Genomic DNA, 16,577 nt, shown 5'->3' with positions numbered 1-16,577 from the left:
ACTTTCGATTCTGATAAAAAAACGTTCTATCGCCGATTAAAACGATCATGACATAAAAAATCTATTGGCTCATGACGATGTCAGTGCTTTATCGCCGACAAGCGTCCTACATATATGGTAGTGAGATACGCGGAGAGAGATTGAACGAACGCTTAATATAAATTCGATTAGTGGTATACCCTGTATTTTGAGTTAAATCAAAGAGGTGGCGTGACACAGAAGTGTTGTAGTGAGCCATCAAATAAATATGTTATCTGAGCCTATCTAATATAGTACCTTAACTGATAAAAGTTGCTTATAACTATAAATGGAAACTGGAATCTATTCCGTGATATAAGGCTAACCTATCTAAATTGTTTAATTACATTTTAAACTGTATTTTTTATGGACTTGCCATAAATGTATTTACTTTACATAATAGAATATAAACCGTAAGAGGGCCAGATGTACAGATGCCAGATGTATAAATGCTTGGTCGTATTAGTTTATATAAAAAAGTAAAACTTTTATTGTTATTATGGTAGGGTATCTCATGGTCAAGCACTCGCAACGAGTCGACCACTCTTTCCTGTTGAAGCTTGCGATGCGTTGAACGTGGCAAGCGATTTTTAGTTGTCCGGAGAGTCTCGTCGCTTGTGGATTGTCAAGTCTTTTGCTCGGCGTGATCGTCGATCTCTCGTATACGCTTAACGTTTGCGCCTGCGCCAACAATTAAATAAGAGAAACAGGCAAGCATATTTTTGGAAGTTTTGAGCGTTTCTTTTGAGTGACTTGTGCGGTGGCCTGTGTAATCGTGACGTCAATTTACTCTATGGGGAGCTGATTCTCTGGTTTTCTGTATCTAACAAGTAGAACCTGTTCTGGCTTCTTTTCGGCAGTTGTTGTCAAATATTGTTTGAGCACGTGGTTAACAACGGACTTTAAATTGCTTTTACGCATATGTGTATTTACATAGATATTTGAGTCAATATTTGATGGGTCGAGTGTCGTGCTTAATTGAGATCTCCAATATAAATATTGAGTATTTCGCATTCAACACATTAGCTTTGTTTTGGGTGCTAAAATTATCGTTCAAAGTGGCGTTATCTTTTATGCAGTGAATGTAAACTATTATTTTTTAATTTGTTATCAATGAATACTTAATCCCATTGACTTAACTAGAGTGAGTGACTAGCCAGTGCGGCGTCTAAATTAACTCGTAAGAGCGAAATCAAATCATATGTAATCAGTAGATAATTAAACATACTCGTACTATGCATACATACATGAATATACACTCTGGCATATTTGAGTGGCGATTAGTTGAGGTGTGTCTTTCACGTACTTGAATAGTGGAATAATAGAATGGGTACAACACTCTTATATAGTATTATCGGTTTGTTTTTGTGCTATTCGCGTGTATACTAAATAAATGTTCAACTAACATAGAACTTCATCCAAAGTTCACGTGATTCTCTAGCTTTGATTTCGTTAGTCTTCGTGACAAAGTTGATAATACAACAGATGTTAATAAAAATAAAATGGTCTAATTTCGGGAGTTGAATTTTAACTTTTGAAACTAATCAAAGAATTGCTTGAATAATATTCTTGAGACAGAAGATAATTTGTAATAATATAATTGAATAAATTTCTAAATAAATTGTTACTAAGTTAGTTTTTTATAAACTACAAATAAACATACCAGATATAAATTTGTATAACTTATAGATAGCTTTGATCCTCGATTAAATAAGTATGCAACATCTTTTCTATATATTTTTAGTATGGCCGATGCTTCCGATGTGGAGCAGCTGCAGCAGCTGAACAACAGCAGCAATGGCAAGCAGAGGGAGCGACCAACTCCTCAAATTGTTGCCGGATTGAATAATCCATTGAAAACGAAGCCACTCGGTGAACAATCCCGAGCTGTGCATCGCCAGTCCCTCATGGTTATCCTGGCTAATATGGGAGTATTATCAACTGGCTTTTGCCTGGCCATTCCCACAGTTGCGATGCATCAGCTAAAAGATGTCACGGAGCCGGTGCATTTGACTGACACACAAGCTACGTGGTTTGCATCGATCAACACACTATCATGCCCCTTAGGTGGTTTATTGTCGGGTGTATTGCTGGATAAAATAGGACGCAAGCGTACGCTCTATGTGCTAAATGTTTTGGGTATTGCTTCATGGGCTCTGCTGGCCACAGCGAGTGGAACAAGTTCGGAATCTTTTAGTACGCAGTTGCTGGTCTCACGTTTTATTATTGGTAAGTGCATGTTTTAATATTTTGAATTAACATTGACCTGCATTTATAGTATACTAGATTGCCTAAGATTAGCAGACAAACCTAGACAAGTGTTTGTTTAATACAAATAAATTACTCATTTACCACAGCCGTGATATACGAGTATTTGGCAAATAAAATGTTTATGAAGACAGAGTTATCAAACAAATGATGCACTCTGGAATGCTTTGCTATGACAGATAAAGATACTCACAGGTAGACTAAACGTATTTTGCACTCATTTTTATATACGAGTGAAAATCTAAGCAAACAAGTTGCTGTTGAGTAAGTTCAGTAGCAACAACTCGCAGCACAGCTTGCCGGCTTAAAGAAATAGATATTTTTGATTTGGAAAACTGGTTTAGTAGAAATGGACATGCATACAAAATAAGACAACTTTAGTTCTTTGTGTCAACAAGTTGCCGCTTTTTGCCATGTGTTTTTTAATTCCAATATATGCATAATCTGTATACTATATTTATATTTGTTCGCATTTGAAGATAGACAGAGTGATCAACATTGAAATACCCGACAGTTGTATGTGCAGCTACAAAAAAGTTTCAACCTTGATAGGTCACAGAAAAAAGTTTAAAAAAAAACCAAGTGAACTATATTAAATATAAAAATTTCGTAGACAATTGTTATTAACACTTCAGAGTTGAACAAAAATTCCCTAATAATCATGTAGATTGATTGATAGATAAATTTATGAACATTTTTTTTAATTATGACTCTTCTACTTTCCGATAGCTAGACATTTAATTCAATGAACATTTAGTTAGTTGAAAGTAGAACAACTATTTTGTGCAGATTACGATGGCGTATTTTTATTTACACTTTTAAATCCTTCCACCCTTCTGGTCGTTAATAAATAATAATAACTGTTGATTTAATTGAATATTTTCTCTGCAGGCATCGTCATGGGGTTGGCCAGCGCACCGTCAGGGGTTTATGCCGCGGAAATAAGTCTGCCCAAGCTCCGCGGTCGCCTCATCCTCGGAACTTCCATATCTGTGGCATTGGGTATTACCATACTGTATAGCATCGGCTACTTTATAAGGGATGACTTTCGATTGATTGCGCTGATTTGTTGTGGCTATCAGATAACTGCTCTTCTATGTGTGATTCCGTTGCCGGAGACGCATAGTTGGCTGTTGTCGAAGAAGCGTGTGGAGGAGGCTAAGAAGTCACTCAACTATTTCCGAGGACTTGACAAGTCGCGTAAGTGTAAATTCTCTATGAATTAATAGTTGTTTTTTTAATAATTACAATACCATCTCTTTTAACCGTAGCACACATCACACATCCCGAGGTATTGGAGGAGTTTAATGTGCTGCAAAAATCGCTACAGCTGCGCGAAGGTGAAAAGAAACCTTCGTTCACGAGCTGTTTGCGTTTACCGGAGGTCTATAAGCCGCTGCTCATATTGATGGGCCTCTTTGCCTTCCAGCAGCTCTCGGGCATTTTCGTGGTCATTGTCTATGCTGTGCAAATCTCAATCGAGGCGGGTGTCTCCATCGATCCATTCATGTGTGCCGTTTTCATTGGCGTTGCTCGTGTGGTGACAACCTGTCCCATGGGCATTGTACTGGAAAAATGGGGACGTCGTCGTGCTGGCATCATCTCCACACTGGGCATGTGCGTCTCCATGTTGCTATTGGCCTGCTACGGTTGGTTTGAGTTCATCCGCAGCATACCCTATCTGCCGGTTATTGCGCTTGTTGGCTTCATCGTATTGAGCACCCTTGGATTATACACGTTGCCGTTCTTTATGATCTCGGAGTTGTTCCCTCAAAAGGTGCGAGGTCCGGCCTCAGGATTAACTGTTGCCGTTGGCATGTTCTTTGCCTTCCTGTGCATCAAAACGTACCCGGGGGTAAAGAACCAAATTGGCATCTACAATTCGTGTGTGTTCTTCAGCATCATGTCATTTGGAGCCATGATTTTCATTTACTGGACATTGCCGGAGACTCGGCGTCGCACTCTCCTTGAAATCGAGGAACAATTCCGTACTGGAAAGTCGTGCAAGAGGCCAACTGAAGTGGAAATGCAAAATGTCCTGGTACATTGAGCGATTTAGGGGAAAATGAGTAGAACAAATTATAAAATGCTAGAAATTAGTGCTGTGATACGAGTAGAAAATATCTTATATAGTTACCATACTATAAATTGAATATAAACAATTACGTTAATATCGTAAATTACGCTACTCTTATTTGCATTTATATATTTCCGATTTTTAGCCAAACAAATTGCAATTTAATTTATTTAGAGCCAACTCCAATTGACATATAACAAAATATACAATTACAAAAAAAAAAAAAAATAAAAGACGAAAATAAAAGTTTAACCAAGTATTTACAATATTTAAATTATGAAACGTATAAATAAACATTATTTGTATAAAATGAATTGCTATGGAATGAAATTATTATAAATGCATATTGCAAATTATTTGATTACAAAAAAAAGCTCGTAGAAAAAAAATGGCTTGACTCCGATGGGAGTCTTGAAAAATTTGTCTATTTGAAATATTTGAAAATATGATTATTAATAAGAAAGCATTTATTCACTTTAAAACATAATAATATTATAGCAATATCGATTTTGAAAGAATTTTGAAACTAAAAGTCATTTAATATTAAAATAAAATTCACATTTTGCATGTTGTCAAAAAAAGAAGAAAAAAATTGACCAGCAAGTTTGTGCTGCCTTTTAGCATTATTGTTCATGCTTCTGCAATTTAGTTGCATGCAAAATTTGAGTAATGGTAATGCTAAAGCTAATGTTAATGACGATGCTGGTAATATGAAAAGGTGGATGCTGCAGCATGTCCGGCAGACCCTCTCATTATGTGCACATTGCGCCATGGGCTGGTCAAGCTCATGGACAGGACAGCTCCACATCCACATCCCGAAAAAAAAATCAAGAACCACATTTTGCTCTGGTCATTAAATGTTACAAGGCTGCTACGTAAAATATCACAACGTGTGTGCCCCGAAAAATTGGTTGGCAGTTGTCAGTTGGCAGCATGCCCGAAAATGTGCTTTGGGCGTTGAAAGCATCGTTTATGTAATTATATAAAGTTTTCAATTTTATGGCTTAATAATGTGGTAGACGGGGCGAGTCGTCGTTGTCGACAATATATCGAGAACAACAGCAGCAGCATCAGCATCAGCTCAACATCAGTTTCATATGGTTTACGCGACAAGCGTTTAGGCCATACACTGTTGTCCGAGTATAAGTTGGCTCAAAAACAAATTGATCGCGATTACCGAACAACAAACAAGCAACAACACGGCGCTAAACAAGGACCAGACCATGATGCAGCATCAAGTTGAATGAACCCACTGGAAAAGGATAAACACAAAATTGATGAGCTGTAAATGTGTGAACATTAAGGTTTCCGCTGCTGTTTATGAATGCCTCCCAGCATCGTTCTGTTCTGTTTGGGTTCTGTGAGTACGCGTACTTATAATCGTGATTTGGCAATTTCCACTGTTTGCAGTTTGACACCTGTCGCAAAAAAAAACGAAGTAAATTGTATACTTGAGCGCATCAATTACAGTCGAAAATTGAAATGTCAGTGTCTGTGACAATAGTTGTGCAACCTGGACCACAGTCAAATTAATGGCACGTAACGTTGGCGAACCACGAAACAATTGAATTCGAATGAATTCGAATTCAGGGGGAGATGTTGACACAACATATGCGCATTCTAATAATGCCAATCTGTGCCTATCTTCTGACTCTGTTTCGAACACCTTTTGTGGGCAGCCAAGCGTAAACCTCAGAGTAGTCCTGTGTTAGGGATGATATTCCCGATCTCCCGTTGTCCTGCTGTCATCATCAACGACGCAGCATGTCGTGCATGTTTTCGCTTTTGTTTTGATGCGATTTTGATTATGTTTATAAGCCAATACATTGCATTTTTGACATCACTCTTTTGTGTCTGTCTGTGTGTGTTGACAATGAGTTGTGGGTCATTTAAACAGATAATTTATTGCCTGGCGACACGGGATAACAACAGCATTTCTAAATGCATCTCCTTGGCTCACCTCAAGCTAGCGCATTTTATGTACTTGCTTCAGATAAAAATCCACAACTCAACACAACCTTTTGCACCCCAAAGGCGCAAGTTGCCAAAAAACAAATTCTCGCAAAAGAATATATCTGATCTCTGTTGGTTGATTACACACCTTGAAAAGCTTCACCCAACTTTTCGCTGATCGACGGCAAATTACGAGAGCACTTCACTGCAGCTGCGCACGTCGAACGCGTGTGTCAAAGCTGCCAGCAAGTGATCCATCGATCCGTCGATACAGTCGATCCATCGATCCAGTCGACTATCCAGCATGATCACGATACAAAAAACCAGAAGTGATTTTCAGCGTTACTCAAATTCAACTTTTGCTGCCAACCTGTGTTTACTCCAATTCGATTATCTGCGTTCCCGGCTTTAAGGAGTTTTTTGTGCCTTTCATTGTTGTTTCTTTTTTGTTGGTGTTTGTTGGGCACGTCTCTTTAATGTGTCTGCCAAAGGTGTCCAGACGGGCTCATTAGTGCAATGCACACACAACGCGAACTTTTGATGCAATGAATCCGAGGGCAGACAGCGTTAAATGACGGCTACCCAAGCAACTGCCCCACAAGTACTTACTTAGCACTTGTGAGCACATAAAAGCCACTTACAACAGTTGTAATAAGCAATCGCAATCGTTTAAAACAAATGTGTGTAATCGTAAGTTTATTTCAACACGTTTGTAATCTGATGGCTGATAAGTCTTATGCAACAAAAATGCAAGTATATGTCACTTGCTACCTAAAATATATATTGGAAGGATCGATAAACTTGAAAAATATAAAACAACTTAACTTTTTTTTGCATCTTTTTTTAAGGAATATATGAATTCATAATTTATTTGTGAAATTTTTGTAATTGAAATGTCAAACTTGTGCAAGTAAACTGTGATATATTTAAAACTTTGTCTCTTATTGTTCAATCCTTCTAAAACAATCAAAATCTATAAATATTTTAATTTGCAATTATTAATGAATACTCTAGAGTCTAGATTTCAATTCTAAGTCTTAGATTTCAATTGTTATTTAGAAATTAAATAAAATACATTCTTTCTGAACCATATTGACAATTTTTTTTGGTTTTGCTTTCAATTAAATAAATAAATACAAACCATTTTTTTTTTAATTTCTGTCTAAGGTCTAATTAAATAAAATTTATTTTAGAAAACCATAACCATAAATATATGCAGAAATATTGTTACATACTTAATTTTTATTTAATTTTTCTGGGTCTTTGTTCAATCTAAATCATCAACTTAGATGGGAAACTGAATCTGAATGAATTACCTTACCTGCCAGTTATGTGCAATCTTTATTATACAGTTTTCAAGCATTTTATGTATGCAGCATATAAAAATGCAAAAAAGAGGAAATATGCGCGTAGTAAAAATGAAAAGAGGAAATATACTTGTAGTAACTCCGCCTGTCGATCAGTCCTGAAGTCAGCAGCTTCAGAACGCAGCCTCTTCTCTCAGAATGAATCATTGAAGTGTGAGTCCGACTGCCTAAGTCGTCGTTGAACTTTAATTTTTCAATTAGTCGAGCTACTGTATTTGACTCAGTTGCTTTGCTGCCGCCAAACGAAGCCAACGAAGTGGCAAAGTGGAGTGAGCTTGGTCGTTTGCCGCATTTTAACGCCGCGGCTGTTGCTCATAAAAATATTGCATTTAGCCCAAGATACGGATACTTTATGATGCTGACCCAAAGGCGCAAATTTTTTATGATTATTTTAACACTTTGATGAGGATGAAGCACATCTCAAAGACTTGGACTTGAGCTGAGCCACTTCAAGTGGTGCGGCATTCAGTGGCTGCTTTGTGGTTGCCTGGCCATAGACAAGCGTTAAATCGAATTCGTTTCTATGATGCACTGGATGAGTTACACAGCCGTTGCATTCAAAATCAATTTCGGCAAACGGATGGTTGAAAATCAACAACAATTGATGGCGGCATTCCTTTGCTTCAGCTTTGAACTGATTGCACACTTTTATGATTCTGTTTTATTAAATTATTCATTCGATTGCAATTCAGTATTAACAGGAAATTTACTAAACACTTCATTATTGGAGGCATCACAGACCGAAGCTTTTGCTTAGTTTCATGTTCGCTTCAACTATAAACTGTTTTTTTTGTGTGAATAAAATAAATTTATGGTTTTTATTGGCCATAAACGTGGTTTTGTTTTCAGTCTCTTGCTGTCGTTTTTCCTTTATTCAATTTAGACATAATTATGTCAGCCATTTAATTTATCGTGAGTTGCGAGTCCCTTTGCGTGTAAAGTTTGTCTTAACAAGCAGCCTCTCTCACCCCTAAATATAAAATTCGACGACCATTTTGTGTGCCCAGTGGAGCGCCTAGTCCTTGCCCTCGTTCTCGTCCCCGTCCCCGTCCCCGTTCTCGTCGTTGTCCTGGCTCGTCCTTTAATGTGAGAAAATGTTACAATTTCGCCGCCGCCTGCTGTCAAAGTCCGTTGTAATTGTTCATTTCCCTTATCTAGATTTGCCGGCCAATCCGTCCCACTTCTGGGCAGGTGTCCCCAGTCTTTTGCTTTCGAACTTACGAGCTGCTAGCCGTATTTATTAATTGGCTATTTGAGAGCAAAGACTGTAATGGAGACAGTCTACAACGAGGACACATCTTTGACTGTTTTTGTCTGCGACTCCGACAGCAATGTTTTTATGATACTGGAGTCGAGGAATCGAAATCGAATCGCGTGTAGGCGGACAACGAATGGCAGTAAAAAATTGAAAACAATTTTTGGGAAAAATACGCAAGTCCAGCCGCCTTTATCTTATCCGTCTTATTGTCGGCAACTGTTTTGCAGGATTGCCTAATTGTCCAATCGATTGTTTGCCTGCCTGCCTGCTTGCCTCGTGTATAGTAAGGTGTTGCTGCTGCTGGTTTTTGTTGTTTTTGGTTTTTGTTTTTTTTGGGCGCGTGTCTCTGACTTCAGACGCATCCCTGACGCAAGGTGCATGCCAGAGCCTGCTGCAACTTGTCCTGTCTGGCACGCTGTCCGTGCTGCATCCATCAACGCAGAACGTTGAGTGGAAATTATTATTACTGCAAAAGGGAGAGTCTACATCAATGCTCATGATTTGGGCACATGTGTAACCTGCGCCAATTTACTCTCTTTCTCTCTCAAAGAAAAAAAATCGTCGTCTTTTTTTATAACGAAAACTAAAAGACACAAAAAAAATGTTGTGTTCGCTGTGGCATCTGGTGATTGCAATGCCGCACAAAAGTATACCTAACTTGGTAGCCGAACCGTCAATTAGACCGCCCCTGCAATTTGAAAATATACATGTAGAATGTTTGGCCATATCTGCTGACCATCGATCGCATCAACAAAAATCGTTAATTTCGTCTACTCTGAGAGAGTGCAGTGCTCTCAAGCACCCACACAAAATAAACGCCAACTTTTTGCTTCTTAGTCGAAAGCAGCCAATTTGCAAATTCTTCAACAGTAGCTGATGTCTTTAGCCTCTGGCGCTGTATCGCGGCCAACGAACACAGCATTGGCATTGGCAACAGAGAATTGGCAACGGCAGACGCAGTTTCTTATTAATGACCATGAAATCTGCCTTCCAGTCATTTTGGCAGACTGTCCGCGGGCACGAGCTTGGAGTTTGCCTAATTGCATAAAGAAATAATGAAGCGAGAACATACGATATAATCACGCCAAGTCAAAATATTAAATACGCCATCGACAGTTATTAAGATGTAGTCCTTAAAAAGCAAAGATGAATATATAGTGAGGCTTCCTTATGAGTTTTATAATTTGGCTTGCACCTCTTTCATTTTATTAACTGTTATTTTATAGAAGAACTGTGAAGTATATTATTTAAAATATTTTAGATATATTCTAATATTTACAATTTTTGTGAAAAAAATGCAATAATATATTTCTTATCACACTCTAATTTATAACTTATGTATATTAAATTCTATTAAATAAAAAACCCTTTAATGTTCCAGTCAACATTTCTGTCTTAATATATTATAATGTGGCGTGTATCTCTTTCAGTTATTTATTATACATGTATGTAGTATGTTACATGGTTTTGCCAACGTTTATAAAGGATTTATTTTTATATAAAGTACATTTCGTATATATAAACAGTGTACTATTAAGACACACTTTAATCTGTAAGATTTTTAAAGAATAACTGCAAGGCAAATATTGATTATTTATATTTTAAATGCTATATACTCTCTAATCCCTATCTTATGTATCTTAAATTCTATTCAATAAAACAACATTTGAGTTCTAGTTAAAACTTCCATCTTCATATAATACAAATTTGTTTTGCAGTTCTATTAAAATTTGTAATTTATATTAAAGTATATGTAGTCATATTAGTCGACTATATTTATAGCTATTCATAATTAAATAAGTAAAATTGACTGTTGTCTTTAGTGCATGTAACCTATGATTATTTATAGAAAATGTGTAATAATTGCAATCAATAACGATCAATATTTTAACTACAGAAGTAGTTAAATAAGACTAAAAAATAAACTCCTGTTAAACACGTTTACATACTGTTTATATTTAAAACTTTGTTGATATTTATTTGCAATGAGCTGATAACACGCAAAACAATAAAGAAGCGCTTACAGAAATTACGAAAAAATTAAATAAATCGTAGACAGCGTCGATTATCTTTATAAGTGTTGGCACGATTTACGAGTACTTTGAGGTCGCCTGCCAACAGCTTTCAATTCAATTACAATATAAGCGATTGTAATTTTGGAGATAGACATCGCGACAGGCAGCAATATGCTGGGAAAGCAAGTCAATCGGAAGAAGTTAAGCCGATTTACCGCCCTCTTTTTGTGATGGGCGGGAAGGCGTTCTGGCTAGAGTGCGCAACGAGCAAACTTCCACTTCCGGTTGCTCATTTTTTGTGGAGTGAAAGGGATTACAAAATGAACTTCCCACACAGATTTGAGTGTTTGACCTTAATTGGGGCGTGTTTTTTGGGCAGAGTGTGAGTAATTGCAGCTACTATTACTACTACTGCGATGAGCCACTTGAAAAGTCCTTGGTCACATAATCGCATTGTTGTCAGAGAGCGTCAGAGCGTCAGAGTGTGCCGGAGAGACAGACAGGCGGACAGTCTGGATAGCAGAACAAGCAAAGTGTCCTGGGCTGAGGTTTGACTATATTCACTGGGTGTGTGTGTTGGGCGTCGCTTCTATTCGCACGGCTGACTCATTTGATCTTATTACCTCGCGCTTGGTTGAATGAGAAAAGACAGGGCAGCAGCTGCTGCTGGTGCTTCGTGTTGGCTGTTGGCTGCTGGCTGTTGCTTTTGCTGTTGGTGTTGACTGAAAATCAGGATGAGCAGCTATAACATTGGAAAAGGACCATTGTGCGGGATTGTGTGAGTGTGAGCCACTCAACTTGGGCCTCGTGCTCTTTTGACAGTTTTATCTCTGCCTTGCAGCAGTTTCGGTGACGGGTTTTTAATGTCGCAGCTCTCCGTGTGTACTGTGCCACCCCATGTAGCCCAGTTTCTGATTTTCACTTGTAAGCTGCTTCAAGAGTTTTGCATCTTTTGGGTGACTTGTTTTTGTATTTGTATTTTGTATTTTGTGGCGTCAGGTAGCTTTGCAGCAGCTACGCGGCTAAGGGTTAATCACTTGGCCAAACTCAAATGAGCTGAATCGATTTACTAGTCATGCTATTGGACACTATGTCCTGTCATTTCCAATATTCTACCATATTCTCGTTGCTGTCCGCACTGCAAAGCTGTGGTTGGAGTTTTATCTTTCGCTGCCAGCTGTCACCCAATTTGAATTCATTCTCAATTGAAATGCCAGGCGACAATTGTCATATTCAATTAACGCTTACGCCATCAAAGCGTTATTTAATGCCCCGCCACCCAAAAAACGCAATTTAGCCACAGTCTATAGTCGGAGCGGGAAGGAGAGTGAGAGGCAACCGGGTCGGGGCTCGGTATTCGGGACTGGGAGCGGCGCACGCCCGTAGCCGTCGCTGTTTCGCCCAGGGTAACGGCTACGCCAGGCACACACATTCATACACACTCACTCACTCAGTCAGGCACACACACATCCATGGATAGTGTAATGCCTCTGCCACATTGTGGTGGGTATAGAGAAACGTTTGCGTGCTGCGTTGACGCTACCGATTGGCCGGAACGCGACTGCAACGGCAACGGCTACGGATACGGCTGCCGCAACGCAACGCTTCAATATCAGGGCACAGTGGTCAACGCTCTGTACTTTATGGAGAAAAAATGATTGTGTAAGTTATATTTGCAAGTATTCCATTCACTAATGCAGGTTGATATTTATAAATAGGTTTATTTCCTTTTTTCTTGAATTGTTTTTTATTTTTCTTTATTTCATATGTAGATATTGAAAAACTCGTCAATTTACTTATTATTGAGATGCAAAAGATCCAAATAGTAATTTTAGGAATTCATTCATTCCTTATAGAAACATTTTATTTTACTTAAAATATTCTACAATTTTTGCTCTTTGTGGCAGGCTTTTAAATTGTAAATGCGTAAACATTTTTATTACTAATCTGTATTAGTACAATTCTAAATTTATTTTATAATTAAGAAGTTGTTTTTAATATATGAACAGAAATAAATAAAAGTAAATGAAATAAATATAATGAATTATTCATTATTGTAAATTTTCTATATTTAAATTCTAACACACTAAACGATATTTTCCACAACAATTTGGTTGATTCTTAAATTTATAATCCGCAACAAAAACACGCATCTTATTATATTCTAATCTTAATTAAAGGACACGCTGTGCAAAGGACACGCTCCACAGTGCGGCTGCCCAAGACCTCTGGCAGAGCATAGCAGATGATCCAGCCACGCATTCGACCAATGAGAAGACCCGCTGACTTCAGCACAACACATGCGCACTGTGAGGCCAACGATGATTGGCTGATGGCCCGTTTAACAGGGGCTGTCGCTGCTGCTGCGTCTGCGGTTGTTGTTGTTATTATTATTGTTCGCGGACTGTTTTGCTGTTTGCTGCTTTGCTGCTTTGCCGTAAAACCGGTTACACCAGAAAAACGTTTCGTCCGCCCCGTTAGCGTTGAGAAGCCGTGAAGATTTGTCAGTAGGTTTTTTTTTGTTTCTGGTGGCAGTCCAGAGTTGGCTTGACGGTACCGCGGTAGGGCAGCGGACACTGAGCTGAGCTGAGCAAAAGAACACGAGTGCGCGAGTACGAATACTTATAGTACTATATGTGTTTAGTATATGTCGGCTATCAGTTCATCATCGATGCGTTGTGCGTTGCCAGTGCGATTCGCAGGCATTAGTTAAATTTTTGACGGTCGAGTGACAAGTTGAACCGCGACGCGATCCCTAAAAAAAAGAAAAAAAGAAAATCTATTACCATCAAGAAGTTTACGCTGCGTATACGGAACGCGAAACGATACGGAAAACTAAAGTCCATGCAGGATATTGCCGCAGGCAAAAAAATTTGTGTTTATAGAAAAATAAATAATTGTGCAAGTGAATAATTATTGATTTCAAATAATTGTATCAATAAACGAAAACTACAAAAGGTGAGATGTGAAAAAGAAAAGCATTTAAAGGATTTACAAAAATAAATAAGTTTTTACACAACTTGAAGCGGCAATAATAAAGATAATGAAGAATTGTTCGCATCTAATTTGCCGTATGAAATAAAATCATTCTCTTGCCTTTTGATAAGATAGCGACGACTTTTAAAATAGCTGCTTATATTTATTTCTTTTTTTTTTCAATCAATGCTTTGCGCTTAGGCTTATTCACCTGATGAACGACAATTTAACGGCTTCAAAATTTATGCAAATATATCGGATTTTGGTTAAATACAAATTAACGAACGAAACGAACAGATATTGCTTTAATTTCATGAGCTCCGAACGAAATTTGCATTGCAAAGCTTTGCGAAAAGTCACATAGAAATTGAGTTTCCGGCGGCCCCATGATAACTCATAAATGGGAGCTACCGCTTTTTCCCACGAATCGAACGAACGACAAAATTTGAAAATTGTATGCTAATTAATTCTTTGTCATGCCGTCAGCCATTATAGCTCTATTGATTTTGAAAGCTTTCTACCAAACAAGCCGCTTAACAACTTATTTAACTTATTTAAGCGTGGCCAGTTCGACCAAACCCAGACAAAGTCGCAGACAGAGTCACAGACTCAGTCTAAGACCCAAATCGATATTGATCGTTATATTCATTCTGACTGAGTTTCATATCAGAAACTCTTATGCGGCTGCTGTTTTGGTGTTGCTTTTGTTGCTGCACTAAAAAAAAGCATTAGCCTATAATCATATTCAAATACGTACGTTTTTATTTTAATTTTTCTTATTTTAATTTGTCTCTTTTGAGTCTTAATACTCATCAGCGCTACGGGTTGCCTTTTTTCTACTTTTTTTTTCTCGTTCTTGTTGTTGCTTCTGAAACAGAAGCTCAGCGAACCTGTCGGTTCCACTTTCGGCAATCGTACGCATTTAAATTATTGTATGTTTAACTAATTTCTATTGATTTTTATGTGTGTTGTGCTTGACAAGTGTATATCTACATTTTGTATTGATCAAATTGTAGGCAGAGCGCAACAATTAAGTGGGACGACCTTTCAGGTTGCTTCTTTTCTAATTCATTAGAGAAATGCGAAGAGTTGATAATAATAATTCGGTCAGCGATGATTATGACATTAGAGTTTTGAATGACAAATAAATGTGTGTTCAAGTTTCTATGTTTTCGTTTCACTTAAATGAAAACTAAATGTATATTAAAATGTCTTCTTATTTAGTTTGAATTACAAATTTTCAATTATCTATGAATTTCGCTTAGTTGGAAAGGGATTTACATTTTCGTTGATTCTTATTTAGTTCGAATGGCAAATCAATATAATTTACTATGTTTTTTGTTAACTTAATTGACAACTAAGTGTATATTAAAATGTCTTTGACTCTTATTTGAATGGCGAATAAATGTGTGTTAAATTTTGTATGATTTTCTTTTTACATTTTTGATTCTCATTTAGATTAAAAGATGAATATTAAATTTCTTTGGATTCTTATTTAGTTTGCATGATGAATAAATGTATGTAATATGAATAAATGTAAATTTTCTTACCTATTTAACATATCTAACTTAAAATCTCTCAATGAAATTTGTAGTTCACTGAATTAGTGGGATTATCAACAAATTTTTATTCACTATATGCCTAAAATAGGTGCTTCAAAAGTAGAGTTTAAATCTCTCAATGAAATTTGTAGTTTACTGATATTGAGAGATTAACAACAAATTTATATTCACTTTATTGTAAAAGCAGCATGAAAAAGAAACCTTTTAATGTATTTAAAGCGTAGCTTCAATTTATTAACTCTATTAACGAATTTATAAAAATGAAACAGCTGAAAATTCGATTATTTGCCTTAATTCAAATAAGAAATGATGAACAATGCGAAATTCGACTGAACTGCTGCTTAAGAACACAAAGTATGTTACTTAATTGAGTTAATTTGTAAAGTTAAGTAAATGAAAACACGCCAAACATATGAATAATATGGCTTTAACCCCTTCGTTGGCCGAAGCCGCAAATGAAAAATCTCTCTCGTTTTCCCTCTCCGAAAAAAAGAAGAAAGAGTTTAGCTAACAAATTTTATCGCTGCTTAATGTGGGTATAAGTCAGTGGCACTTAATGACCTTAACGGCTGCCACGAGTTGCCCCACAACTAAATTCAAATCCCAAATAAAAACAAAGCAGAGCAAAAAATACAAAAAACAACTTAATTTCGTGCCTTGGAAAAGCAGCGCTGCACTCCACACGCGTATTTATTTATTTATTTTTTTTGTTTTTTGGGATTTTACGAGCTGAAAACTAACCGAAAAGTCAAATCCTAAGGACTCGGGGTAATTAAATCTAATGAGAATTCCATAATAACATGGCCATGACAAAGTGCATAGAGCTGGAGAGAGGAGAGAGAGAGAGTGAGAGTGACTTTAGAGCTACGCAATAAGGGTTTTTTTTCCTTGATTTATACGGTGCTTCGGTGCGCGTTTTCATGCCTTTGACAGGCCGGCGACAGGTTTACAAAGGAGTACCTGTTAAACTGCCGGCCCATTCATTCTAATGACAGGAAACGGAAACCGTAGCTGGGGGTGCGCTCTAGCTGCTGTCGTCGCGTTGACTCGAGCTTAAGCATTTGCATATTTTTGGTATGTTTT

General features: G+C 37.4%; 1 protein-coding gene across 1 annotated transcript; it reads left to right on the top strand.

Moving 5' to 3' along the window:
* The first annotated feature begins 605 nt into the window (after positions 1 to 605).
* Positions 606 to 4,572, top strand: LOC133841671 (facilitated trehalose transporter Tret1). Its single transcript, XM_062274311.1, has 4 exons — positions 606 to 728; positions 1,763 to 2,247; positions 3,178 to 3,486; positions 3,558 to 4,572. Exons 2-4 carry the CDS (start codon positions 1,764 to 1,766, stop codon positions 4,334 to 4,336), a joined length of 1,572 nt encoding a protein of 523 aa, XP_062130295.1. The 5' UTR covers positions 606 to 728; position 1,763; the 3' UTR covers positions 4,337 to 4,572.
* The last annotated feature ends 12,005 nt before the right edge of the window (positions 4,573 to 16,577 follow it).

The sequence above is a fragment of the Drosophila sulfurigaster genome, chromosome 3 (genome assembly GCF_023558435.1).
Source record: "Drosophila sulfurigaster albostrigata strain 15112-1811.04 chromosome 3, ASM2355843v2, whole genome shotgun sequence".
NCBI classification, from domain to species: Eukaryota; Metazoa; Arthropoda; class Insecta; order Diptera; family Drosophilidae; genus Drosophila; species Drosophila sulfurigaster.
Note: the sequence above shows the minus strand (reverse complement) of the source record. Positions and strands in the feature narration are given on the sequence as shown.

Bases quoted from the DNA above. Each gene is read 5' to 3' on its own strand.
- LOC133841671 (XM_062274311.1), top strand. From the start codon at position 1,764: ATGGCCGATGCTTCCGATGTGGAGCAGCTGCAGCAGCTGAACAACAGC. The intron at 2,248-3,177 runs GTAAGTGCATGT...TTTTCTCTGCAG, and splicing joins GGTCTCACGTTTTATTATTG to GCATCGTCATGGGGTTGGCC. The intron at 3,487-3,557 runs GTAAGTGTAAAT...TTTTAACCGTAG, and splicing joins CCGAGGACTTGACAAGTCGC to CACACATCACACATCCCGAG.